At 30.7% G+C, this 9,438-nt stretch overlaps 2 protein-coding genes across 6 annotated transcripts; one reads left to right on the top strand and one right to left on the bottom strand.

Moving 5' to 3' along the window:
* Positions 1-350: 350 nt before the first annotated feature.
* Positions 351-2,997, top strand: LOC130667481 (major heat shock 70 kDa protein Ab-like). Its single transcript, XM_057469083.1, has 2 exons — positions 351-504; positions 660-2,997. The coding sequence occupies exon 2, from the start codon at positions 826-828 to the stop codon at positions 2,743-2,745; it is 1,920 nt and encodes a 639-aa protein (XP_057325066.1). The 5' UTR covers positions 351-504; positions 660-825; the 3' UTR covers positions 2,746-2,997.
* A 1,622-nt stretch (positions 2,998-4,619) lies between these two features.
* LOC130667485 (casein kinase II subunit beta) lies at positions 4,620-9,087 on the bottom strand. 5 transcript variants are annotated; one of them, XM_057469094.1, is made up of 5 exons: positions 8,983-9,087; positions 8,182-8,257; positions 7,994-8,096; positions 5,258-5,639; positions 4,620-5,172 (listed from the first exon to the last, which is right to left on the bottom strand). In XM_057469094.1, exons 2-5 carry the CDS (start codon positions 8,251-8,253, stop codon positions 5,067-5,069), a joined length of 663 nt encoding a protein of 220 aa, XP_057325077.1. In that variant the 5' UTR covers positions 8,254-8,257; positions 8,983-9,087; the 3' UTR covers positions 4,620-5,066. The 5 variants fall into 5 exon arrangements, with proteins under 5 accessions (XP_057325077.1, XP_057325076.1, XP_057325078.1 ...); XM_057469093.1 differs by lacking the exon at positions 8,983-9,087 and adding an exon at positions 8,831-8,976; XM_057469095.1 differs by lacking the exon at positions 8,983-9,087 and adding an exon at positions 8,827-8,944.
* Between the last annotated feature and the right edge of the window lie 351 nt (positions 9,088-9,438).

Below are 9,438 nucleotides of genomic sequence, written 5' to 3'. Positions count from 1 at the left end.
TTAACTCTTTTCTCTATTTATTTATAATTTTAAATTTGTCTGATGTCTGCTAGATTCACACTCATAATATTATTTATATTAAAAGAAATTATTAATTCAGCTGATAAAAATACTTAAAAATGATTCAAATGAATGGTAAAAATAATATTTTGAAATTTTTACATTCGATTTAAAAAGTTGTTGGTTTATTTTTAATGTGTACACATTTATAATTGACGCATGCGTAAATTAAATTAGTATATTGATATATTTATATAGAACTTGACTGTATCAAGTAAACGATAAAGTAGATAATCTGGAATATTCTCGAAGTTAGTTTCGGAGTCACGAGAATATTCGAGAAAATTCTGTATGAAAAATATGAATGTGAGTGTCGCAGATATGATACTAATTATGAATTTTAGATTACCCAAGTACGTACTTTTTAATTTTTATTTATTTATTAAAAAATTAAAAAATTCACAATTGTCAGCTACATTCACACTCATTGAAAAATTCGTCTTTGTAAGTAAATTTCTTTTATATATAATTTAAATACAGAAAAAAAATTGATGTTTACTGATAAAAAGTTAATTATTAAATAAATTTCATGTTACCTTTATGTGAAAAAATAGTTTAATACTTACAATATATTTATGATAAATATGTATATCAAATAGAATAAGCTCGAGAGTACTCGAAACGTCCAGAATTTTCGCGCCCCACTCTGATGGTCGGCGGCAAGAGTATAAAACCAGTCGCTGCAACTGAGAGCAGTAACAGTACACAAAAGTAAAGCAAACTAATAAGACGTAAAGTGAGGAGTTATAAGTTAAATAATTAATAATGCCTGCAATTGGTATTGATCTTGGAACAACATACTCCTGTGTTGGAGTATGGCAACAAGGAAAAGTTGAAATTATCGCCAACGATCAAGGAAACAGAACAACACCTAGTTATGTTGCGTTTACGGATACCGAGCGATTAATTGGAGATGCAGCCAAGAACCAGGTGGCGATGAATTCATCAAACACAGTCTTCGACGCGAAACGACTCATCGGTAGAAAATTCGACGATCCAAAAGTTCAAAGCGACATGAAGCATTGGCCTTTCAAGGTTGTCAGTGAGGAGGGAGGTAAACCAAAAATCCAAGTTGAGTTTCGAGGTGAAGTTAAAAAATTCAATCCAGAAGAAATAAGTTCAATGGTCCTTACGAAAATGAAGGAAACTGCCGAGGCTTATCTTGGACAGAAAGTTAAGGATGCGGTCATCACAGTACCAGCATATTTCAACGATTCGCAACGTCAAGCCACCAAAGATGCAGGTGCGATCGCTGGACTAAATGTTCTCAGGATCATAAATGAACCAACAGCTGCTGCGCTTGCTTACGGTTTGGACAAAAACTTGAAAGGTGAGAAAAATGTATTAATATTTGATCTTGGCGGTGGTACCTTTGACGTTTCCATCCTGTCAATCGACGAAGGTTCACTGTTCGAGGTAAAATCAACTGCTGGTGACACGCATCTAGGTGGGGAAGACTTTGATTCAAGATTGGTAGACCATCTGTGCAAAGAGTTTGAGAGAAAATTCCGAAAGAATCTCAAAACAAATCCAAGAGCATTGAGACGATTGAGAACGGCTGCAGAACGTGCCAAACGTACATTATCATCTAGTACCGAAGCAACCATCGAAATCGATGCTCTCTTTGAGGGCATTGACTTTTATACTAAAGTCTCAAGGGCACGGTTTGAAGAACTTTGTGCTGATCTCTTTAGATCAACTTTGGAGCCAGTAGAAAAAGCACTAGCTGACGCTAAGCTTGATAAAAGATCTATTCACGACGTCGTCCTCGTGGGAGGTTCTACTCGCATTCCGAAAATTCAATCGATGCTCCAAAACTATTTCTGTGGTAAACAACTTAATTTATCTATTAATCCTGATGAGGCAGTGGCTTATGGTGCAGCAGTGCAAGCAGCCATCTTAACTGGTGAGGGTGACAAGAGCTCGGTTCTTCAGGATGTTCTTCTTGTGGATGTTGCTCCACTATCTCTGGGTATTGAGACCGCAGGTGGTATGATGACAAAAATTATTGAGCGCAATGCTCGTATTCCTTGCAAACAATCACAGACATTTACCACATACGCCGACAATCAACCCGGCGTGAGTATTCAAGTTTATGAAGGAGAGCGAGCTATGACCAAGGACAACAATATGCTTGGTAAATTTGAACTGAGTGGAATAGCACCTGCTCCACGTGGTGTACCTAAAATCGATGTCACCTTTGATATGGATGCGAATGGAATTCTCCATGTAACAGCCAAAGACACTGCCAGTGGTCGTAGCAATGATGTCCGTATCACCAATGACAAGGGACGTCTTTCACGTGAGGAGATTGACCGCATGCTCTCCGAAGCCGAACGTTATCGCGAGCAAGATCAACAACAACGGGACAAAATCGTAGCTCGCAACCAACTTGAAAGCTACGTGTTTTCGATCAAGCAAGCGGTCCAAGAAAGTGGATCTCGCTTAAATCAAACTGACAGAGATCGTTGTGTCCAACTATGTGATGAAACCATCCAGTGGTTAGACAACAACACTTTAGCAGATCAAGATGAGTATAAACATAAATTAGATGAGCTACAAAAACAATGTGCACCTATTATGACTAAACTTCATCAAAGTGGTAACGCCGCGGAAGATTGCGGAGCACAGTATCGCCAAGCTGGTAATAATTACTCCGGACCAACAGTTGAAGAAGTCGATTAAACATTTTTACATCTCCAAAACGAAGCAAATTAAATAGACAAAAATGTGATTAAATTATAACACAAAAGACTGATAATTGGACAAATATGACTGCAAGTCAACATTTCTTTTTGATTATATTTATAATTTTTTTAATTAAAAGTATTATAGTTAGTGATTTATAGTACTAAATATTTAGTTGCCATTGTATTTATATCAGTTGATTAATGTAAATAGAAAATTAATAATAAAATAATTTATTCATCTTTTTAATTTGATTTTTTTTTTCTTCTAATTCCTTTACCCATGAATTTATCTTTAATAATTAACTATCTCTGTAACACCATTAAGAATGAAATATCTTCAGATTTTGTTGCACTAAATATATATCAAGAATTTAGATCTTCCTGTTACTCCTATTATTCTTTCAATTGATCATGTATAAATGTAGATTTATTATTATTAACAAATATATTTTATTTTTTAATTTGTCTAGTTAATATATTTGCAACCTTTTATATTTGCGGCTCGTAGGGGACATAAATCTCAAGGTCGAAAAAATTATTAAATAAAAATAAATCTCATTTACAAACTTTTTTTCTTAATTTTAATATTCTAGTCAACTCTATTTACTTTTTTACATGGATGCAACTCAAAATTTAGTTCTCACGAATTTATACTCAAAACTATCTATCTATTACATTTACAAATTTGAATTCCCTAATGGATATTAATAAAAACTGTAGCTTTTGTTATTTTTCTTGTTTTTGTCCTTTGTCGAGTAATGAACAGAAGTATCCAACTCGTTTTAAATAATTTACCTAAAAATATATTTATGACGTCAATACTAGATTCATTATCTTATATTAAGTATTATTGAGATTCACTTATAGGGTTTCGTATTATTTATTACAGCAATAGAATTAAAAAAAAAAAAAAAACACTCAAGATATTCAAGCAGGAAAAATTTAAAGCTACTCCATATTAAATAATTCAATTGAGTGTTTCAAAGACTTTTATTAAATTTCCTACGTTCAATCATTTTTTGTTCTGGGCTCCAATTTTAAATTTATTTATGTCAATTAGCAATAATTTTCTATGATAAAAATTCCAATTCGTGCTTGAACAACTTTACTGAAGCTGAGGAATTAATAAAATTACATTTATTTGTCATAAGAATTTTTTTTTTTACCATCTAAGATATTAATTCACATAATTCATTATAATTTTTAATTTTTTTTTATAAAGAGAAACGAAAATTACGTTAAAGTAACAAACACTATATTCATGCCAATTAATTGATAAACTATTTTAATCTCATAAAAAAAAAAGTTGACAGTTTTTTATCCGCAGTGTAGCTAAAAATAGTTGATTTGGTGTGAACAAAAAATTCTTAATGTTTGAAATGTTATATCTATGTTATAAAAATCATTAATTAAATATCTAAATTATCTATTATCAATTTTCGCAAAACTTGACTTATTGTTTATCTCCAAGTAATATTATTCTGATTAAATTAAATAAAAGTTATTAATCATTATCTTAAATTCAATTTACTATTTTTATATCATTAATTGCTATAATAATAATAATTATTATTATTAATAATCAACCATATCAATGATAAAAAAGAAAAAAAAAATTCAATATAGAAACAACGTTCTTGTATTATAAAAATACAAGTTTCAATTATTTCACGCATCAGCCGCTTTAATCTCTGATTCTCAATCATCATTCATTCATTTGTTCCGTCTTAGATATTATAAAAATTATCCTAAGTTCTAATCGTGCGCCCGTCGTACTTAGTCTTTCACTAGTCTCATTTATTTATTTATTTATTTATTTAATTAAAAATATCTTTTCTGGTTAATAAACAGAAAATGATATTTTTTTAGTTATTACTTTTTCTCTTAATGAAAAATTATTATTATTTAAATAAAAGAGGTGAAAACTTCTCTAGATACTTAAAAATTATTAGGGGCATTATGATGATCTACAAAAATTTAAGTGTTATTTCTCTTTTATATTCAATTACTTTCTATTATTTTTTTTTCTCGTTCCTCGTCACTATTGCCGCGAAACCCGGAGAAAAAATTTATAACATATAAAATGATACAAATATTACGGAGCGACAAAAAAGTGAAAGATTTATAATTAAAAAAAAATCAGTTGTAAATTTAAAATGCAAGTCTACAGAAGGAGATAAATATAAAAAATATTTTGTTTTTTTATTTGAAACAATATTAGATAAAGATTGTATTTTAGTCAATTATGAAATAATACGCTCCACTCAAAAAATGGTTGTTTTTTTTTGTCTGTTGTTATTTTAATTATGTGAAGTTTTAACGTTTGCCATTGTTATAAAGTGCACGTAATGGGGCTTTAAATGTTGCTGCTGATTGTTGTTGCATTTGATAAGCTAATGGATGAATTTTAAAGCCATATAATCTGAAAATAAATTATAAAAATAGTAATTAATTATTTAACTATATAATACAACAAAAGGTTTAAATAAATGAAATAATTATATTACCTGGGTACAAATTGATTTGTCGCACGTTTAGGTCGATATTCCGGATGAACCATAAACAACATATGTGGAAATCCTGTACCAAAATATGCACCATCATTATGATGATGCCGTGAACTTTTTGGTGTGTAGACATCCATACATTTAGGACAGTAACTTTTAACCATAGCTTCACCAGGAACATCACTTAATCCTAGTGGTAACATTTGCTGAGACTCACAGTAAACACGTGGACAATGACCAAAATCACCAGCTTGGTATTTTTCAATCATCTGAGCTATTCCACGATTTGTCAATATATAACGAGCATGTATCAGGCCATAGAGCATTTCTGCAGCTTGCTCAATTAAATCCGATTGATTTGGATTATCGTCCAAGTCATCATCTAATCAATAATAATAGTGAAGTTTATGTGCAAATAAATATTTAAGGTACTTGTCGTACTACCTATAGTGTGTACTCTTTCAATCTATATCGCTTCTTACGGTGACACGACCGATGACCCAAAGACAACTGATCCCCGACAATTGGTCTCCGACAATTGATCCTTACGACGATTGATCCGCCGATAAAATATACTCACACACATATAAATGTGAAAAATTTGTGTGTGAGTATATTTTTTATGTTACACTCACACAAAATTAGTGAAAAAAGGGCGTAATTTTTCACATTTATATGTTTGTGAGTATATTTTATCAGCGGATCAATTGTCGAGGATCAAATGTCGGGGATCAATCGTCTTTGGATCAACGGTCAGGTAACCATCGCTTACTCATTTTTGCTTATTTTTGAATTTTGAAACAGATACCTTTGAATATTTGTAACTTTGCCACTAATCGGTGACAAAATTACTACACTAATGGAAAAAATTAAAGGATCAAAAAAAAATTCTAAATTTTTAGGCGATTTTCAACAGGCTCTAACTTTGAGAGAAATGGTCGTACAAGAAAAGAAAAAAAAGGAAATTGTAGCTCCAAGTATCTACTTTTTGGATTAGAACTTCAAAATTTTTTAGCGTCAGCAGTATTTGAGTAATCTTAGAAAAACCAACGACAAAAAAATTTTCAAATTTAAAAAATTTTTTTTTTTTGGTCTCCGGGCGTGGAAAAAATTATTTTTGCTTAACCACTATGAGGATCGGATACCTTCATTATTCAGCTTTAATTTCTTTTTTTATGGACCTTCATACGTCCACTTCTCGCCGAGATATCGGTCTTCAAATGGAAAAGGATCATTTTGTCTTTGATTATCGATATCTCAAAAACCAATGATCGCACAGAAAGTTAATGGTGGGTTTTAAAAACTTGAATAAATTCCCTTCAATGATTAGCCATTGCTTTTTCGAAAAAAAAATTTTTTCCTATCGTCACATGAATTTAAAAATGCAACAAAAAAAGGGCTTTTTGTGGTTTTTTGGAAAATCAAGCGCTGAAACGAAAATATTGTGGAAATCGATAATGTTGACTGTGCATTTTACAGTTCAATATGTCCACAAAAACCCTGCAGAAAGCCAGATTAATCCAACCAGCCGTTTTTTTGTTTCACGCGATCAAATTTTTAAAAAAATTAAAGGATCACGTTTTTTGCTCTGAAAAGCTCATAATCTTTAACAAGATGAAAACAAACATTTCTTCGGAGCTTTGTCCACAATTTTCTTGCAGACAGTGATTAAATTTCCAAAAAAGAAAAAACTTTTTTTTCGAAACAAAATTTTCAAAAAAAAAATTTTTTCAAAAAATTTTTTTTTTGGAATAACTTTAGGTAATTTACAAAACCAACACCCAATCATTTTTAACACGTTTACGTTGCTGCATTCCGTGATTTTACTGATCTCTCAGTCATTAGTTAAAAAAAAAATTTTTTTGTGGACATATTGAACTGTAAAATGCACAGTCAACATTATCGATTTCCACAATATTTTCGTTTCAGCGCTTGATTTTCCAAAAAACCACAAAAAGCCCTTTTTTTGTTGCATTTTTAAATTCATGTGACGATAGGAAAAAATTTTTTTTTCGAAAAAGCAATGGCTAATCATTGAAGGGAATTTATTCAAGTTTTTAAAACCCACCATTAACTTTCTGTGCGATCATTGGTTTTTGAGATATCGATAATCAAAGACAAAATGATCCTTTTCCATTTGAAGACCGATATCTCGGCGAGAAGTGGACGTATGAAGGTCCATAAAAAAAGAAATTAAAGCTGAATAATGAAGGTATCCGATCCTCATAGTGGTTAAGCAAAAATAATTTTTTCCACGCCCGGAGACCAAAAAAAAAAAATTTTTTAAATTTGAAAATTTTTTTGTCGTTGGTTTTTCTAAGATTACTCAAATACTGCTGACGCTAAAAAATTTTGAAGTTCTAATCCAAAAAGTAGATACTTGGAGCTACAATTTCCTTTTTTTTCTTTTCTTGTACGACCATTTCTCTCAAAGTTAGAGCCTGTTGAAAATCGCCTAAAAATTTAGAATTTTTTTTTGATCCTTTAATTTTTTCCATTAGTGTATTTTTGTTTAATTTATAATTTTTCCACAATCTAAGGTAAGAGACCCAGTACCTGAACAGGAAACTAGTCCCTGATAAATACTACATGTTAATCATGTGCACTTTGATTATCAACATCTCGCTTCACAATCGATTAAAAATTCTACCGATGAGAACTAAGGTTCGGGTACTAGGTTTTTTTAGCTTTTAGCACGACAACTACCTTAAAAAATGAATAATTAAATATATTTACCAGGTTCTAAATCTAAAATCATATCCAATGCTTGACGGTAATGTGGAACTTGTTCATTTAATCCGGTAAGATTAAATTTATCTTGTATATAATCTTCATCGACCTAAAAACGAAACAAAAAATATAAAGATAACCAATAGATTATGCATAGAGTTATAGAAATATATAATAATAATTGAAATACTAACCTCGCAAAAAAATTCATTTCCACGAAGTCCGCAGAACCACGAAATCCAGGACACCTCTTCCGAGCTGCTCATCTTTCTGATACAAAATTTTTATTTATTTATATTTTTTTTAATAACTTAAAAACCAAAAAAAAAAGTTATTTTTTTTATAAATAAATAAAAAGATTACGGTTATAAACTTGTTATATATTATCTCGTAAAAAGGTAAGGAGTAAAGTGTGTTATGATACGTAAGAAAAGCTTGTTATTAATTATTATAATGAGAAATATTCAAAATGATGAAATATGAATTACAAGTACAACAAAATGAAGGTTAAAACAGAGTTTGAGTAAATGAACTCGCGGCGCAGGTTTTATAAGACGATAAATGTATTGGTTGAATAAATACAAGTGATAATAAAAAAAAAAAAAAGAAAAAAAAAGAGAGAGAGAGAAACAGATACTCGCGTTATATATTTATTGATAAATGACAATTAAATGTGTATGATATTAAAAGTTATAAATGCGACCTTGAACATGAAATTTGAATACGTAGAAGAAAGTTTACAGACAGGACAAGATTTTTTTTGTTGTGTTGTGGGATAGGCTTACGACCAGACAAAATGCCCGATGGCCGCTCGCCGTCGCCCCACGTTCGAGCTTCACCTACGTTTCCGTGGTCATCGTTGTCTTGGTCAAAACCGCTTCGGGGAAAGCTCAGGACGTTTTGCACCCGAGAAACGCATTACTCGTTAAAAAAAACCGATGTAATACCGAGTTGCTTAAACAAAAAACCAAAAATAAACAGGTCACACGGCTTACCTTCGATGCCTTGATATTAGCCACGCTCCCACACTCGCACACTCACACTTAACATTCAACAGAGGGCGTTATTTTTTTCTTTCCTCCTCGACTACATCACTGCCATCTCGCCTCTCACTAAAATATTATTTTTAATTTAAATATTTGTTATTTTATTTTTTTATAATTACGCTCTTTTCAATTTGTTAAAATCAATCTACAATTTTATGTTTCATTCGGTTTTCTATTATCATTGTTTTCTTTTTTTTTTTTTTAAATTTTACAATAAAAGAAAAATTAAAATTAAAAATGGCGTCACAACTAAAGGTCATAATCATAACTTTTGACTGGTTAATTTTTTTTTTTAATTAAAAACATTTGTTTATCATAACAACAATTTTTTTTAATTTTTAATATTTTAAACTTACGGAATTAAATACTGAGTTTTTTCATAATAATTTTAAATTTAACTTTGAC

This window comes from Microplitis mediator, chromosome 5, assembly GCF_029852145.1.
Source record: "Microplitis mediator isolate UGA2020A chromosome 5, iyMicMedi2.1, whole genome shotgun sequence".
NCBI lineage: Eukaryota > Metazoa > Arthropoda > Insecta > Hymenoptera > Braconidae > Microplitis > Microplitis mediator.
Note: the sequence above shows the minus strand (reverse complement) of the source record. Positions and strands in the feature narration are given on the sequence as shown.

Excerpts from the sequence above, each read along its gene's own strand:
- LOC130667485 (XM_057469093.1), bottom strand. Across the intron at positions 5,640-7,993 it reads GATTTTAGATTTAGAACCTG|ATGATGACTTGGACGATAAT; the intron begins GTAAATATATTT and ends ATTATTGATTAG. Across the intron at positions 5,173-5,257 it reads ACAAATCAATTTGTACCCAG|ATTATATGGCTTTAAAATTC; the intron begins GTAATATAATTA and ends ATTTATTTTCAG.
- LOC130667481 (XM_057469083.1), top strand. The coding sequence starts at position 826 with ATGCCTGCAATTGGTATTGATCTTGGAACAACATACTCCTGTGTTGGA.